At 41.3% G+C, this 19,012-nt stretch overlaps 1 protein-coding gene across 2 annotated transcripts in view; it reads right to left on the bottom strand.

Moving 5' to 3' along the window:
* Nucleotides 1–19,012, bottom strand: part of nbas (NBAS subunit of NRZ tethering complex) — a 182,729-nt gene that overhangs the window by 133,304 nt on the left and 30,413 nt on the right. For both annotated transcript variants that reach the window (XR_015125006.1, XM_086263811.1), the window contains exons 19-24: nucleotides 13,545–13,623; nucleotides 11,707–11,811; nucleotides 11,350–11,486; nucleotides 6,676–6,762; nucleotides 5,394–5,547; nucleotides 341–526 (exon numbers count right to left, since the gene is read on the bottom strand). Coding sequence is in view for 1 of the 2 variants with exons in the window: in XM_086263811.1 (XP_086119937.1) it covers nucleotides 341–526; nucleotides 5,394–5,547; nucleotides 6,676–6,762; nucleotides 11,350–11,486; nucleotides 11,707–11,811; nucleotides 13,545–13,623 (748 nt within the window). In the remaining variant the exon portion in view is untranslated. The remainder of the gene's footprint in view (nucleotides 1–340; nucleotides 527–5,393; nucleotides 5,548–6,675; nucleotides 6,763–11,349; nucleotides 11,487–11,706; nucleotides 11,812–13,544; nucleotides 13,624–19,012) is intronic.

Genomic DNA, 19,012 nt, shown 5'->3' with positions numbered 1-19,012 from the left:
TCGCGTGAGGAAAACAACGTTTTTCAACTGAGAAAAAAAAAAGAAAGAAATTATTTGCATTTGAAAAGGATAAAAGAAAGAAATTATGAAATGAATGACATTCATTATAATGAAGATAAAAACAAAGACAATTAGAAACAGTAAAAAGTTTGGACACACGTACCGAATGTGTCCAAACTTTTTATTGGTATTTTATCTTCCAGCTTTTGTACAGAGCTTTTCAGTTACCAGACCTGCTGTGCATACATGATTTTGTGCAGCTAAAAGTATAACCGTTTCTGTGGTGGGGGTCAACCTTTCCCAGTGTGCAGTTAAGCAGGTGGAAAATTAAGTCACGTACGTTTTTCATGAGCAGGCGGAGTTTGTCAATGTCGCTGAGCTGCTGAAAATCTTTAAGAGTCAGACTCAGTTCACATGATGTCTCATACACAAGTGTTTCCATGGTGACCAAGTCATCGCATAATCGCTCCAGCCCGGGGATTTCCCGCTCCTTCCCAAGACGCACCAGCGACAGGGCGCAGTCCACCTGAGACAAGAAACAAAGAAAACCAAATGAAAAACACGCTAGAGGAGGCTGACTACATGAATTCTACTTAAAAGTACATTGAAAAAGAAAAAAAAAAAAAAGACAAGATCAGTGGTCAACATCACACTTTCACTAACTTCTTAACGTCTCCTATACTTGGACGTTTTAAGGAACGAGCACTGTCAGTGAGATATTAAACACACTGTTACTGTGCCTCAGATTGGGTACTTTCATACTTCCATAATATCTTCAGTGCATGCATTCGTTCACACTGTGTAACACAAGTACACAGATGGTGTTGTGATAAAAGACCTGATAAAGGTCAAACGGTCGAGTGTGAAACAATGCACTGTACACTCAGTGGCTGCCGTTTTGGCAACGTGGGAGAAAGAACGAACGAATTTCCAGCCAGCTGTACCAAGATCTGTTGTCTCAGGCCTTTAGCTTACATGATAAAGAGCATATCAGCACTTCCATTGTTTAACAAAAGAAACGCGTTCATAAACCACCAACAGCATAATTGTCAACAGTGATGAAAAATTTGCCATGCATACTTTGGGGCAACACCACCCTCTCACAGGAACAGGTTGAATAGGTTAGTTATAGGGGTCACTACTCTGGAGCCAGTGGAGGTGGTTCAGGCATCTGACTTGGAGTAGTTATGTCCTACTGGGAGGAGATCCCAATACACGCTATTGAGATTACATCTCTCACCTGGCTGGAGAGCACATTGGTACCCCGTGTCTGCTTAGACTGCTGACTCCGCAACTTGAATGGCAATAAAATGTGTCAACAGAGAGCATGTTATGTAATTTATGGAGCACTTTAATAGTTTCATGTTGTGAGTTAGATGAGAAGACTCTAGGGGCATCTATAGAAATGAAATCAAGCTAATCTTGGTTTCACACTCCCAAAGAATGTGTTCCAGGACTGTGCAGGCTCTTTGAGATGTTCTGTCCCGAATTTCCTCTTCTTCTGTGCAACCAGTGGTTTTCGCCTTGTTTTAAAGCCTCCGTGCTTCTATTGATGAAGGTGTGTTAAACTCCTTGAATTAAAGCTAAAAATCTTCAATCACTTATGGATTTGCTCAATTAACATCCATAGTGTTGGTGTACAGAAACAAAACTAGAAAAGTCATTATTGTTTGAATACTTATGGGCCAAACTGTGTATACACACACACACACACACACACACACACACACTAACCCAACCTCTTAACCATGACACTTGGGCAGAAGGCAAATAAAAAGCCTGTTTGCAGCAATGTTCGTTCAATAAAAATTGTTGCCGAGATAACTGGGACGTGGAAAAAACAATATCCCGTCCAATCCAAAAGCAAATAATAGCTGTCAGTCATTACTAATATCCAATCATTAGACCTTCAGCAATAAAACATTGAGGTTTTGGGCTTCCTGCTGCTCCTAATCGATACAATTCCATCCAGAAAAGCAACCAATCAATATGCAACCAGCTATATGCCGGCAATACGCCCAGCCAATTGATGCTCGGCCACCTGTGGATGTTAGCCAATCAATAGCAGATGCTGCTGGGTCCTGCGGTGATGATTGCCTTTTCTACACCTTTTAGAGACAGCGCACACATCCTTGCTGCATCTTTCCTACACAAAGGCACAAGTGCCCACAGGCACACAGAAACACAGATACACAATCAATGCAATCTTGTTGTCTTCAGCTTATCTCAACACACATTACTTATTGTTGAATAAATAACTGCATGTCTTCATTTGCAAAAAGTATCCCCACAAACACACACACATTCAACCCAAAACCCAAATCACCTTGACTCAGAGTCTGAGCAATTAGATACAATGAGAGGGGGAAGTCTATTGATCTAACTGTGAGTGTAGATCCTCCTCGTTCTTTCCGCTCCTCCCTGCTCTCCAGAGATAGATTCCCCAGCTAACCACAGACAATTCAGATGTTGAAATCTCACACTTTTTAATTACGACCTCATCTCCATCCCCTCCCCTCGTCTTTCTGTAACACGACCCTCTCTCTTTGTGCTCTCCCCCCCCCCTCGCCACAACGGCAGATTTCACTCTTCACTGTAATATTCCAACTCAATTTGATGCTTCTTTGTCTCTCACCCTCGTCCTATCACACTCCTTTCTTTCAAACGGAATTTTTACATTTTCTCATCAGCTCTGCTCAATTTTAATCCTGTTCCCTTCCCTCCCACCTCTTCGAAGTAACAGTCACCACACTAGCCTCCATTTGAACTCCCAGCCTGCCCCTTTGCCTTTTCTGTATGCCAGCCTCCCCACGCTCTGTCTTGTTTTCAAAGCCACCCTCTCATTTTGTGCCATTTCGTTGCCAGCACAACAACCACTTGGTTTTAATATCCTTTATTCCTACCCTTTTACCCCCTTATAACTGGTGATTTTCTTCCCCACAGACAGCTCTTTCCATGAGATTGCTTTCCCTTTTTATCTCCACACCTATCTGTGCTGCCCTCTCCTCTTTCTGTGTTTGTAATACACTAACCTAACAAGGGCTGTTGCATCAGCCCAGCATTTATCTCCTCTTTCGGCTGCACTTCCATTCTCTGCTTGCCCTAGCTCGTGTCTCTCTCTGAGTCATCTTGTCAATCTTCCCATCAGTGTCTCGCCTCCTGCCACTTTGTGACTGGTTTAGAACACTCCAGCTTCCTCTGATGTGGCTCCTTTTAATCAAGCCCCATTTTACTCCATTAAAACGCTCTCCCAAGCATAAACAGGGCCAGATGACGAATGAGAGGGGGGGGGCTCAGCAAATGGCAGCAGAGATTTTCTGATGTATTTCTGTGTCACTGCTGCTCGTGTGAAGAAAAAACTAAATGTGTGAAATAACCAGAGACGTGAGAGTTCGGGACAGTCCAAAGAGACTCCTGGAGTAAGATGTGATAGAGCAAATGAAGATGAGGTCTAATTAAAAATGAACAAGGGAGAGAATGAAAGAGGGAATTGGTGTGATTCCTTGAGACTAACAAAGGCCTCCTTTTACACATGCACTCGAATCTCTCCCTTTCCTTCTCTCTTGAGTGGATGATGAAAGGCACGATTCCCCAGTTGTCTTCAAAAATGAGCAATGGACCCCAAAATCTCTATTTCGCCAGCCTCTTTACAGCAAGTGGAAGGGATAAAACGGAGAAATGAAGGGGAAAGATATGACTGCACCCTAGTTAGTCCTTTCACAAAGACAAAGAGAGTGCTGTGACAACCTTGATCCATCACTCTGATGGAGGTAAAGAGGGGACGGAGCTGCAGCGTGGATAGTGTGGGTGGAGAGATCGGGCTGCTCTAGCGTTTACGTCCCATTACTCCACTAAACAAGTCCTATCAAGTCTTATTTTTCACTTGCAGCATCAGAACGCGGATGACATAAGCCTCGGGTTCTCTTCATTAGAAGTCCATATGGCAAATATGATAATAACTGTCACAGATCAGATCAAAGTGACCTTGACTGATGGAGACAGGCAACATACCCTCTGCAGTCTGCAGTCGTTATATTTTTCTGCCCTCATCATCTAAAAGAAGTGTGCGAAACCAAGTGTCTTTTCAATAGCCAGATGTCTATTAATTCCTTTCTGCTGCTGCCCAGCTGTAAGATCCAATCGAGCAGAAGGAACGTTAACAGTCTACGTAAAAGGTTTCCCCTAACAGAAGAACTATGACCAGTTGGAAATGATTTGCATCGGTAATAAGGGATGGAAGGAACTAATTGAAAAGTTGCGAGGTCACCTGATCATTTTAGTCTCTAAAACAGCTTGAATGCTTGAGCGTTGAGGTTGAAATTACAAATAAAGGCTTTGTAAGGCCATGAGAGGTCAGCGGGAAAACATTTATTGCTATTACAGTCTGCAAGGTCAGGTAAAAGTTCTGCTGTCACAGGGAGGGTAAGATGCAATCTTTCATTAAATTTTGCTTCCAGGTCAAAGTAAGAAATTCTTGTAATGTTTTAAAGTGCTCTGGAGCAACAGAAGAATGTTTTTGTCTGTTAAGCCACTGAACACTGACCTTTGAATCGTTCAACCATAAAAAAGACACCTAGATCAAGCAATGAATGTTGTGTCTACACATAACAGACAACTTTGTATATATACAAAAATTGTATTATTAGGCATATTTTGACTAGTGGAAAGAAAGAATTGTATGACAGCAAGAGGTCTAATGGAGTGTTAAATACAAATTTTAAATTTTTGGTTCAAATCATTAACACTATGTACAGAGGAGGTCAGGAGTGAGGTACAGTCAGTGTCTAAGACCATCTCTAAAACACGATGGAGGCTCTATCAATGTTTGGCGCTGCATTTCAACCAGTGGTGTTGGAGATCTTGTCAAATGATGTAGTTAACTACCATCAGATTTTCCTTTTGTTCCACCATACAATACCATCTAGAAAGCATTAACAATGGATTAATTTTTCAGCATGACAATGAACACAAATACACTCCCAATCCAGTAAAGCATATGTGGATAGAAAAACATAAAAAGGAACGTTAACAGTCACGGATTGGCCTCCTCAGAGCTCGGACCTCAACATCATTTCGACAGAGAACAAAAGGCAGCCAACATCCAAAGAAGATTTTTGAATGTTCAAGAAGCCTGGGGAATTATTCCTGAAGACTACTTAGTAAAAGAAATTAAAAGAAAGCTTGCTGAAGGCAGTGCAGGCTATGCTGAAGAAAAATTGGTAAGAATACCAAATATTGACTTTCAGGCTCATTAGAATTGTTGAAACTCTGGTTTTGCCAAATTTCCTAGAAAAATGTGAAAGAAACGAGGGGTGGCTCAACACTTTTGCATAGTAAAATAAACATATAGTGACTGACTGTAAGCTACAAGCGGATACACAGAATGTTTGTACCTGTCTGGAGCAAGAGTCGATATCCTGGGCTCTGCTAATGTACCAATCAGTAAGCAGCTCTTTGGAGGGCGTGGCTGTGCGGAATCTCAGCAGGTCTGAGGCTTCGTCATACAGGAAACTGTCATCGTCAAACAAATTCTGCTCCAGCACCGCTCTTAAAAAGAAAAAGACATGGATGAAGAGTTGCGCTCCCTTGCATTTTCACTTTATTCCTTTAATGATTTTTAGCTAATCAGCTAGAGCGGGAACAGTTAATGAGAGAAAAATGACTTTTATTTTGGCGATAATTCAGAATTATGTGTTTATCAAAAGAAAAAGAAACAAATCTTACAAACAGATTAAAACAATGCACTGATACAATTATTTTTTATGGAGCCAAAAGTCAAAGCCTTACTCCTGTGCCATAAACCTATTTTGTTACCCAAAAACATAGCACAGAGAGGATCGTGCTGCTCTGAATAATCACAAAAGCAACTGATCCTCTGCTGAAAATGTTCCCCTAAAAATGTACAATTTATCTACTACCTACAGTGCCCTGCTGCTTTAGGAAATTACTTGTTTGTTTGCTTCTTTTTTCTTCCTTTTTTAAATGAAAGTAACACATTTATGAACCAGATGCACAGGGAGGGATGCCCAAATATTAGTATTTAAAAGACAGTCTTAACATTGTAGGATTTTTGATAAGAAAAACACAGAATATCACCTGACTCAATGGCAAAGGAGTTGAGCAAAGAGAGGGGAGCGAGATAAGGAGGGAAACAGAGCTGGAAGAGCAGAGATATAACATAGCCACCAAAAAAAACACTGCCTTAAACCTAGTTGCCAGGAATGTTGCTCCAATCACATTATCAAACATTCATCCTGTAATTTCTGGCCAAATATACCACAGTGTGCGACTGCTGTTATGACTCCCAACAGACGAGCAACAAAAAAAATAAAAAATAAAATTGTAAATGAAGCCCGGCCTCCCTACAGAAGCAGGCAAATGGCATAAATTGGCAGTGCAACAAGATTTGGTATTAGTTGGTTATGGCTGTGTTTAACATTTGGATAATAGGATGTCATGTGTTGTTTCACAAAATGATGCCAGCACAAGCATCTGGCCTGTTTGGAGCATGAATTTTAACAGTTCTACACTGCGAGGGGCTTTGTTATCCCGGACACGGGCTGAGTTAATTATGACGCGTTACGTCACATTTGTTTAACTGTTGGCTTTAATAATACTTTATGCACAGAGCTAGAAATCAGTACATTCGCCTCAGGGGTGATGTAACCTGTTTACCTGCACTCCTCTGCCTCACACCAGTCCATCTCTCTGTGTCTTTGCTCGTCCCACGGAATCAACACCAGCTCACCTCTGTCATCCAGACTGTAAATGAAAGAAAATGAAAAAAAGCAAGATATACGAGAGGACAGAAGGAGAAAGACAGCAAGAGAGAGGGGTCAGTTTTTAGGAAAAAGCACACCAATAGCAATACACCGCAACATGCGACATCTACCCACCCAGGCATAATGGGACCTTATAAATCAGCAAAGGCATTTACTGTCTCAAAGTAAACATAGCCATAAACTACAGCAAAACTAGAGAGCAAGCAACATATGGGAAATGGAAAGAGCAGAGTATAATAAGAAAAAGAAATGGGAGGAGGCAAAAAAACTAAATCACAACAATAAACAAGTCAAAGAACTTCTGAAGAGAGTCTGAATCGTGCCTCAGTTGTAAATAGCGGGGAGTTTTATTTTCTAAACGCCACGTTGGTCCCAAGCTTTACTTCTTCCTGGTCTCCTTGAGTGTGACAGGTCTAAGGAAGATAAATAGGGGACACGCAAAAAAAAGAAAGCCAAAGTGAAGAATGACTCTGTAGCTTCACGTGTCAGCGTTGACAGGACTCCGACGCTTGGACACAGACAACGTAACGACTCGAATGCTAAGACGCCGGGCTGAACAAAAGCAGTTTTGCTTTGGGTTTGTTTCTTTTTTCTTCTAGGATTAATGCATGGCTTCTTGTTATCTATTTGTTTGTGGACAGAAAAATATGTACTGTGGCTGTAAAACTCAAGGAGATAGCGTGGGCTACAAATCATCTACAGCTTTGGTGCAGTTAAAGGCCGAGCGTGCACACACGCTGCAGCAGTTTTTAGCACGGTCATAAATTCTCTCCAATCACAAAATACATAAGAAGCAAGCAGCAGCTCTGATTTATGTCAACACTCCAAAGCAGGAGGGCTTTTCACCAACACTCCAGCGCCAGTTCATTGATTAAGCTTGGAACTTCAACACTAGGATAACAGAGATCGAGAAGTCCCGCATAAAATCAGCCTCATTCAGTGTGGGTTTTTTTTTAATGACATTCCCTAACTCCCAGGTGCTCTTTCCTCATTAAAGACAGCGTAGTTAGAGAGTGGAAAGTAAATATCGGCGTGAGCGGCCAGATATCGATAGGAGGAATGAATTATTCTGTGCCTGCATCCCTGATCTACTTCGCATCAGAGAGGCAGGGGAGCAGGATTGAAAACAGGAGATGCAGAGCAAACCTGGAGCTGGAGTTTATTTTTGGTTTCCACAGAGATGACCCTTTGAAGCTACAGGCAAAGACTCCTTAAAAAAAATACATTCAGTATTCTCCAAGTCTACAGGTCCCTTCACAGACCTAATCAATATTACAGGAGAGTATTACCTCCCCCCCCCTTTCCAATGAAGCAAGTTCAGTATATAGGGAGTAAGCACCAAACAGATGGCTTGAGCTGGCTCCGTCTGCTGCAGTGTGGAAGCGAGCGCTGTTGGAGCAGCATTTGGTGCTCACAAGCTGGGGAAAATAGGAAACTGCCCCACAGCGGCAGAGCCATGATGGATGCTCACTGCAGACCCACAAGCACCTGACCTCCATACAAACTCAGTCGCGGCTAATAAAAGGGAGCTGTGTTGTAGTGTGCGTATGTGGAAACTATATTAAAAATTATATCTATATCTGTAGGGGTTTTTTTTTTTTAAGGTGATGAATTTGCCACCCTCAAATACATGGTTTCTTTATAAAGCAGTGGCAGAGAGAATATATCTGTAAAATCCTGTTTCTGCAAATGATATGCTCATTTTGAATGTAATGCCAGTTTCAAAAAGGGCGGGCCAGGACCATGTTTACAACAGCGTTGCATCACATTCCTTTAACACTGTGTTTGGCTGCTCAAAATTTATTTTCCTTGGTTCTTTTCCATATCAAAATTTCACTCTGTGACAGGTTTGGGCTGCAGGCAGCCTGCAGACTCCTTCTGCTACAGCTGGATTATATGCTGGATGCTGTCTGGTATCGTCTTGCTGAAATAAGCAAGACCTTCACTGAAAGTTTTCTCCAAAACTTTATCGATTAGCATTAACCGTGTCCCCCAGGGATGTGCAGATTTCCCCCAGTTGCAGACCATCACATGGCCAAGCTGGAAGGTTTTGGATTAGTTTCAAAAACAAAAACCCACCTTTGTTAATATTAGATGAGCTAAATATCAACACTTGAGAATATATTGCAGGATGGTCTTTGCATGGCTGAGTTTGAACTTTTTTTTGGATGCAGCGGGCAAATGGTTTCTGGAAGTGTTTCTGAGTCTGTGCAGTTCTTTTTACCACAAAAAGCAGGTCCTTTTTTTTTTAACGTAGGGGCACCCGAGGGCCCAAAGGTGATGGCAAAATTGGTTTTCAGCCTTGTCTTCATTTTCAGAAATTTCTCTGGTGTGTCTCGATCCTTTAATGATAAGACATGCATAGATGATGAAATCCTCAAATTCCTTTCAATTTTAGACCAAAGAATATGATCTCTTTGAACTGCTGAACTATCTGACCATGTAATCTTCCAAAGAGTGGGGTGAACCCCAACTCCCACGTGGGTGGCTGTAGCTCAGGTGGCAGAGCAGGTCAGCCACTAATCAGAAGGTCGGTGGTTCGATCCCAGGCTGCATCCTGGCTGCATGCCAAATATCCTTGGGCAAGATACTAACCCCATGTTTGCCTACTGGTGGTGGTCAGAGGGCCCGGTGGCGCCTGTGTCCGGCAGCCTCGCCTCTGTCAGTGCGCCCCAGGGCAGCTGTGGCTACAATGTAGCTTGCCATCGCCAGTGTGTGAATGTGTGTGTGAATGGGTGGATGACTGAATGTAGTGTAAAGCGCTTTGGGGTCCTACGGACTAGAAAAGCGCTATACAAATGCAGGCCATTTTACCATTTATTTCTGAATGATTTTGCCTCTTCTTCTTGCCAACTTGTTGACAACTGAGCTAATGAGTTGCTAAATGTTCCACCAGGTGATTTCCCTTTTTAAGGATTAGACAATTTTCCAGCCTTTTTTGTTTGTTAATCCTGTAGAAACTTTTTGGACAGTTGCTGGAATCAGAATGACTCAAATATACTGTACATATAAAAAAAAATAATGATTTTCATTCTTATGCCTTTATACTCAATTACACATATGGTTTGGATAATTTGCACATTTGTGCATTTACCTTTTATCATCGTACTTTTTTGGATGCAGGGTTGTAAGATTTTCACAGAAGCTAAAATGAAGTATCGAGGATTAAATAGAAAAACGAGTTACGATTTAAGGAAAAAGGCACGGTGAATGACTGGCTGCGTCCATCAGTAAATCCAGTCACTGCTATTAGTGAAACATAAAGAGGTGAGGAATGATTTCTTCCCTCCAAAACAACCCTCCATCACTCCTCGCTCCTATTCAGCATTTCTCCAAGCCCAAAGCAAAAAAAAACAAAACAGGCAGTGTAGAGTGAAAACCAGGGGGAATAACACTGTAATAACAGACAATTGCATTTGTTCAAGCAAGTATTGTATCATTTGAAGGTGTTCGGCTTTGTTTGAATGTAAATTTAGAAGTAGCAATTAAGTCTCTCTCCTCTTATTTCATTGCTGTCTCTGCCAGCCCGTTAGCTGCGGCGCTGTGCGTACATGTGTGCAGTGACAGAATAAACTTGTGTATGTGTGTGCTTTTTAATGACGGCAAAAAGATTCCCACTGTGAGAATGTGAGAAAGACTCTTGAGTGCACGCTCTGACTGAGGTGCGATTCCAGTTTTAGGTCATTTTAATTTAAAATGTAGAGGGATGTGCGACTCTTGCATTCTACAAAGGTGTGACTGTGGATTCTCTGACATTAGAAAGGGTGCAAATCCCAGTGGCGGTATACTTTTCTTTTTTCTTTTTAAACAATGCAGTTTCTATATCGAGAGTGTGAATTGTTGTAAAAGGGGACTAAAGAATACATTTGGATTACTTCAACACCTTCGCTTCAGCGGTTTGGGAAACAGCAACTCGTGTCTCATCAGCAACAAGAAAATTAAACCACCGACTCCGAGCATATTGTTATAATCCACTCTTCTCCTGGGAAACCTTGAGTCCTGTCGTCCATGTGGATGCCACTTTAGCACACAACACAAAAGCCACGTAAATATTGTTACATGCAAAGTAAGGCACTCCCCATGCAAGACCCGTTTATTCCTTCAGTAAAAATGAAATCCTACTTTTGTTCTTTATGGAGACTATTTACCTGCATGCAAAGCTTGCACAAACATGACTCTTCAATACAACTCAGACATCACAGGGATTTTGGGTGCATTTCAGGTACCAAAAATCTTGTCCCTGCCTACAGATTATATTTGTTTTGCAGATATTTGGTTATGAAGCTCATATCGCTTTGAACCACACCAAGCTTCAAATGCATGTTCTAGCTTTCGGAGTAAACATGATTTTTCAATGAGTCGTTTCATTTGGTTCTCTCCGAGTCTCAGCAAAAGTCAACACAGAAAGGCTTCCTCCATTTACTCTTGCAGGACAAATAAATCAGACCATCTCAATGAGTTTTTCCCATCTATAATGCAAGAGTGCAGCGCTTGGTAAACCATTTGTGTCTGTATAAAGTAAATACACATGGACCTTCTTGTAAGTGCGTATTTGTGCACGTCTTACCAGGCTTCCGGCAGCAAGGTGGTATACTCGTGTGGAGAGGTGGTTTCCGGAAAGTTGTCAAGGATAGCTAGTCGATGTTGGAGGAGTTCTGCTCCGTGATATGTGAAAAGAATGTCAAGAGCCTGCACGTTGCTCTCCTGTGGCCAAAAAAATGTATGTTAGAAAATGCTTAATGTCAATTGGTGCCTCGATTTTACCCTCGTGTGTGTCTAAACGAGCTAACCAAATCGCAGGCTTGATCTAAAGTAGAGAATCAGTCACATCCCTAGCTCCAAACAAAGATGCATACAGTTAAAATGAAAAGATGCAAAGAGATAATTAGTGAGACATTCTGTAGGAGTGTGAGGCCAAGGTTACCCTGGCGTAGTTTCTTGCTGACAAAACAATGTTTTGACTTCGGAACTTCTTGAAGAAGTCTGCATCGTATTTGTCCTCCGCTGCATGAGGCCCGCCAAGTATTTCCTGGAAAGTATAAAGCAAGAGAGAAAGAAAGAGAAAATACTCAGAGAGAGATACACACACACACACACACACACATACACACACACACACACACACACACACATTTACAGTTCATGAAAATAAATTTGTGAGTCAGAGGGTTATCTTTCCAGAATAAATGTTATGAATGGAAAAGAATTCAGAGTAAAGATGCGAGGGAAAGTGCAAGTAGAAGATGTGACTGCCAATGAAGGCACTAAAGCAAAGCCAACAGAGATGCTATTTAATTTTTGTGGCTTACAGCTGTCTTGTCCTTTTAGTTGGAGTCATCTAAGTGCGTGTGTGTGTATGTGTGTGTGTGAGCATATGTCAGGATGGACCATTTGTTGTCCTGGAAAGAGGGATTTATGTGTATTTGTGGTTATAAAATCTCTGTAGTATCCATTATGCCAGAGCATGTGTGTGTGTCTATCTTTGTGCAGAAGAGTGTGTGAGGCGTGTGTGTGTCTGATGGATAGCTTTTGAATGGGGTCCTATGCAGACAGAGCCAGCCCAAGTCTGGATGATAAAAACGCTAATATCATATTCATAGACAGCCAGAGAAAATGCATCGGGGCAAAAGGAATCTGACGAGTACTGCAGTTACCATGACAATGTCCGAATGAAGAGAGAAACGTCATTCTGTCTGAGTCGAATATCTAGCAGGATAAAATCTCATCTCTCCTGTATGGGAGCGAGTAGGGTCCTGTTCATCCGTGATAAGGGTCTGCATGTTAACATTACTCACTGTGAATCTGAAATCCACAGTTTTCAGTAGTTGCAAGTGTCTGCTTTAAGCACGTATCTATCCATCTATGTAGCGCTGAAGCAGTGATACTGGATTCCTATTAGTAGTGAAGTTAAAATAATACTTCTCAGTGTCACTGCTAGCTTTTTACCAGATCATGTATAAATTCTTCACATACTTAAAATGTCTTTCATGGACATAATTTCAATTTTAAAAAAAATGGAGGTTAAGTATAAATATTCATAGATGGCAGATGAGAAAAGCCTATTAGTGTTGAACAGACTGCTCATTAAAGTCGAACGCATTAGTTTGCCAGTAGGAAAACAACTATGAAATAAAGACTACAATGAAAACAAAGTTTTTTCTTCATTAATATTAGATTCATTAAATAAACTCTACTTTAATACAAATGTAATAATAATTAATGGTTCCTCAAATGCAATCTCTTTCCTCTGAAGTCTCTCCTGAGTTTAGTTATCAAAACCCGTTAAGTCACTGCTCGCAGTAGTTTTAAATATGATGAAAAAAAAAACCAGACTTTTTTCAATTAATGTTTTTTTGCATCACATTTAAATATTCTAGGAAGATGATATTGCGTTGTTGATCCGCAGAGCCTCAATTTACTTAATTTCTTCATTACATGTAAATAAAATTAAAAGTGTTGGGGCTGAATATTGGAAATTCAATTAATGAGTTTCTTGTTCGGGAGAATATTATGCCCCAGCTAAACAACAGAATATTAAGCAACAGTTGAATAAGTTCACTGGGTCCAGCTCTCCCAAAAGGAATATTTACTGAGATTCTCTTTAGTCTTCAAACATGCATCAAGTTAATTACTCGACAGGCTGAAAAAGTAAACAGCAAAAGATTTGATAAGGATAACTGTGGTTAGTTGCAATCCTAATGAAATCCATTTACATGGGAAAATGTGGAGAGTTCATTAAGTCAAAGGGCTGATTGCTGTTACCTCGTACGTGGCGAGCCGGTCCAGGTAGGAGAGAAGCTTCAGTCTGCTCCGACACAGTTCCTTCTGCTCCAGAGTCAGCCTAAGCATGCAATCATATTTAAACACGCAAATCAGCACCATACCAGCACAAACAATTCAACACAATTGACATGAGACCTCCAACACAATGACTTTGACTACAGAAATTAACTGCAATCAAATCAAACGCCAAGCTCAGTCTGTCGTCTGCACTAACTCACACCCTAGCTTTAAATTAACTGTAAATTGACCTTACACAGTAAGCCCACGGGGACCTATATAATAAGGCTGGGGACTGGTGACTACAATACCATACCATGCCCTCTAAACCTAATCATTTTCCAACAGCAACAAATCAACTCCTTATGACCACAAGAGCCACTCATTCAGGTGTTATGTATAGGATGCAAGCCGTCAATGAGGTGAGCGATTGCCCAGTGAGAACCAAATCCATTTTCAATGTCATTTAATCACAACCATAAATAAAGAGGATGGCCACAAACACCAAGGCACTGTGCTATATAGGCTCTACCTAAAACTCAATCACTCAAGGTACAACCAAAAGAAAGAGAGTGCAAGGCTGAAAAAGGCTAGGAGTGGTCAGATGCACCCCCTCGGTTCACACATACGGTAAAATAAAACATTTTTTAACCACATGCTCACACACCCTCCAAGTTCAATTCACAAAGAAACAATCCAACCAGGTGAAGCAGGGTGCAACCCCTCTTATAAACTTGACCTGGATCAACTGCGATGTGACCACAGGGGAGTTGACCTCTCCACTGCTGTCTTAATCCCAAATCCCTCATTACAGAGTGTGCTATCGGGTCTTATCGGGGTCCTCTACACAGACTAACAGAGATTAACACTGGCTCAACACACACTCTGGCACATCAAAGAGCGCCGGCTTAGTGCTAGTACTAGTGGTAATTACTGCCGTGCTTCGTTTCTTCAGAGCAACATAAGAAAAGTGGAGATGGAGGAAGGAGAGCGGTGGCAAGCGAGGGAAGGAGGAGAGATGAGATGTTAGAAAGCAATTTTAGCCATCTGCTCTCCTGAGATTTGAATGATGGCTTAATGATAACTTCCAAGAAAGGCTCTGAAATCTAAAAGGAGGTGACAGGATATCTCTAACTTCATTTGGTTGAGAGGAGTTCTGACTAAGCTCTTCTATTACTCTGACATAGTTTATTAAATGACATGCAATAATACAGAATGTGTCAAAATGTACTGTTAGCCATGCTATAAGTGATAGAGTATGTTCTAAAGATATTACTGACCCTGTGGGCATCTTTGTTTTCTTTATTGAGCAGGTAGATATTATTTAAAGTAAAATGTCTCGGTAGCTACTTGATATCTTTTGGATCTCTTATCGTTTAACCTTTTCTATATACACAACATATATGCAACACTACTGAGACACTGGCACTCCAACAGGTCTCTGCTCATCTTTGAATAGTATTTAACCAATGTTATGCCAAAAATAAAAAAAACATGTCAAAGGATTAGACATCCACAGCCCATAAACCGTAAGGGAACTATCATGAAAACATTCGTAACAACAAATCTAATGAAACACTTAAATCACCTTCACCCAGATGAATACGCCCAGTTTGAAGATGTTAATAAAAGGAAAATTGGCTAAAGCTAATGTTATCCAAAGCTCAGAGCCAGCCACAAGACAGCAGCCTGAATTGAGCCTCTGTGAACAGTAAAAAAAGACTGAAGCAATTACAAGAGCAATTATGGCGACAAATCAAAAAGAGAAATTGGTCAATGCCCAGCTGCTGACATTGAACCTTTTCTAGAATGTTTAGAACAGGTGACATCCTAAATTTGCTGGGAAATGATGCAAGTACCTGGCATTTGTTTTTTCTTATACAAATCTGTTGCACCTGCTTTTGTTTGGTGAGGTAAAGTATATCAGGTAAAGGTGGATATGAGGAGCAGAACACTTTCTTTTCAGAGTTGTTTAAGAGATAGAAGATCATCCAAGTTACTGCAGTTTGGGGGGCATTGTAAAATGATTAATTTATTTCATTATGAAAATAAGATTTTTAAAAAATGATCAAATGCTGAAAAGTGATTAACTGGAAATGGAAGTAATATAAAATGAATATCAATCACCCTCGGTCTGGAGCTCCATGCAAGAGCAAGATGATGAGAAAGGTGGCGGATCAACCCAAAACTATACTGGTGGAGTTTGTTAATGACCTGAAGGCAGCCGGGACCACAGTCCAATGTACTGAAATACTGCAGCACCCACAAGGTCCCCCTGGCTCTTCTTAAGTTCGCCAGTGAACATCTAAATGATTCAGAGAAGGCTTGGGAGAAGGTGCTGTGGTCAGATGGAATAAGGAATAAGCTCCACCCACCATGTTTGGAGGATGAGAAATGATGAGTGAGACCCAAAAAACACGGTCACAGTCAAGCACGGAGTAGGAAACATGCTGCACATGCATGTATAGAAATAACTCCATAGTGCTGGTAGCAGCTTTAAGAAGCTGTAAGCATGCCGATGTCAGTACTGTAAAACGGTATCTATACGGACTTTATGTATATATCTTTTAATAAAATGTATAATTTTATAAATAATAATATTAATAATAATAACAATAATAAATACAGAATATAATTTCCAGTTTAAGACTGGTCATTGATTAAAAAACATTTTTTTAAGCAACACCATTGTGCAGTATTGCAGAAACAGCCACCAATATGGCTTAGACATGGCTGGATGTTTGATTCAGGTCAACATCTCTTGCTTTTAAATTGCTAATCTTACAGCTGAATTCCACTGAGATACAGCATAAACAGTGTGTGCTGTAATACACTGTTATACATACAAATGGACCCACCTGGCTATACACTAAAAAGGCAGCACAGTGCACAAGTCTTTATAAAGGTTTTTATGTGTTTTTAACAGATTGCCCTTATAAAAAATAGCTCTTAAATAAAAAATAATAATAACTGCGGTAAACTAAGGTAAAGAGACTAACTGCTTCAAGATCTATGTGCACACATATATTTAATACATCTAGATGCTACAATAAAAGCATAAACAGCCTTCCACACAGACACAAGCACAGTCCAAAGCTGGAACAAATGAGAAAATTAGACTTCTGACTGAGGTCTGACTCTGACCTGATAAGAACATAAACACCTTGCAGCAGACAATACTCTCTTCACACAATTTCCTCCCCCCTCTCTCTCTCTCTCTCTCTCTCACACACACACAACACACACACACACACACACACACAACACACACACACACACACCTGCAGTATTGCCTATCTTGTTGTATGAGTAAAGTGTGAGTAGCCGTTATAATGGCCCTTGGCAGACACTACATTTCAGGATAACTGAATGCATTTTGGCAAATGCAACACACTGCCAACAAGAGACAGCTAATAATAACAAAAGGGGCTGGAGAAATATATCAATATCCATCGTTTCATTTGGTTTTTAGAAGAAAAAAAAACTGTGAGTACTGAGAGAGAAACAAATTACAAAATTGAGAGCTTCACTTTCACACTCAGTTTTCTCTTCACCACAACAGAGCAGTACAAAATCTGCATCACTGTCGATGGCACACCAATCCATCATTCAATTTCCCCTCTCCACTCTTCTCTTTATGAACAAAGCCCCAAGACTCCTCCACTTGAGACAGCAAGACGCAACGCAAAGTGAGCCAAGAACCATGGTGCCCTATTTGGAGGTGCTAATTCTATTCCAGCCACTGTATACTCAGTCCAATGGCTTATTAATCCCAGAGAACCACATTGTCTTTAAAAGCGCAAACACGAACCTGACACCACCTGACACGCCCATGTCTTGGATACTGCAAAATATAAAAAGGTCCATAAAAGTTATGCCAAAGGGAAGCCCTGGTGGATTTCAAAATCCACTGGTTGTATTTATTTTCACTCCAAATCCACAAACCAAATGTAGATTTGTTGGGCAAAGCCCACATACACTTGTATATCATCCCACATCACTCCCACATCATGAAGACCCTGGAAAGGCTCATCCTGGACCAGCTGCGACCCATAGTAAGACCACATCTGGATCCCCTTCAGTTCGCTTATCAGCCTCGTCTCGGAACAGAGGACGCCATCATCTACCTGCTCAATTGTGTCTACACCCATCTGGACCAGCCGGCGAGCACTGTGAGGGTCATGTTTTTTGACTTTTCCAGTGCTTTCAACACCATCAGGCCGACCCTCCTGGGTGATAAGTTAGCAGCGATGCAGGTGGATGCTTCTCTGGTGTCCTGGATTGTTGATTACCTGACAGGAAGACCACAATATGTACGTCTCCCACAGTGTGTGTCTGACAAGGTGATTAGCAACACAGGGGCACCACAGGGGACTGTCCTCTCCCCCTTCCTCTTCACCCTCTACACCACAGACTTCAGCCACTGCACAGAGACCTGCCATCTTCAGAAGTTTTCTGATGACTCTGCGGTGGTTGGATGCATCAGCAGGGATGATGAGACAGAGTACCGGGCTGTGGTCGACTCCTTTGTCACGTGGTGTGAGCAGAATCATCTGCAGCTCAACGTGGCAAAGACCAAGGAACTGATCGTGGACTTCAGGAAGACCAGGAAACACTTGACCCCTGTTTCAATCCAGGGGGTCAGTGTTGACATTGTGGAGGACTATAAATACCTTGGAGTACACATTGACAATAAACTGGACTGGGCTAAAAACACCACAGCACTTTACAGGAAGGGCCAGAGTCGTCTCTATTTTTTGAGGCGACTGAGGTCCTTCAACATCTGCCAGAAAATGCTGAGGATTTTCTATGAGTCTGTGGTGGCCAGTGCGATCCTCTATGCTGTTGCATGCTGGGGGAGCAGGCTGAGGGTCGCAGATGCCAACAGACCTAATAATCTGATCCGTAAGGCCAGCAATGTTGTGGGGATGGAGCTGGACTCCCTCAAGGTGGTGTCGGAGAGGCGGATGCTGTCCAAGATAAAGACAATGTTGGATAACACCTCCCACCCACTCCATGACATGTTGGTCAGTCACAGGAGCTCGTTCAGTGAGAGACTGAGATTACCGAAAAGCACCACTGAACGACACAGGAAATCATTCCTGCCTGTGGCCATCTCCCTGTACAACGCATCCACTTAACACACTGTTGCTGCTACAACTACACATGTTTCTTTTCCAAATATTTATTTATAAGTGACTTATGTATGTATGTATGTATATATATATGTATATATTGTACTATTCTTAGTTAGCGTATTGTCTGTCTTGTCTTAATGTTGGTTTAAAATGGAGCACTGTAACAAAAAATAATTTCCCCCAGGGATCAATAAAGTATTCTGATTCTGATTCTGATATGCAGTTTCAAGACAAAGTGCTGCTCCAGTGTTTCATGACTATGATGAAATTGTTTTTGTCCACATTGTCAAGTGACAATAAGCCAAGAAGATC

This window comes from Aulonocara sp. 'chitande type north' Nkhata Bay, linkage group LG15 (assembly GCF_057382095.1).
Source record: "Aulonocara sp. 'chitande type north' Nkhata Bay isolate Kocher_YH1m ecotype deep benthic linkage group LG15, A_spYH_male_GT1.1, whole genome shotgun sequence".
NCBI classification, from domain to species: Eukaryota; Metazoa; Chordata; class Actinopteri; order Cichliformes; family Cichlidae; genus Aulonocara; species Aulonocara sp. 'chitande type north' Nkhata Bay.
The sequence above is the reverse complement of the archived record's forward strand: the minus strand, read 5'-3'. Positions and strand labels throughout refer to the sequence as shown.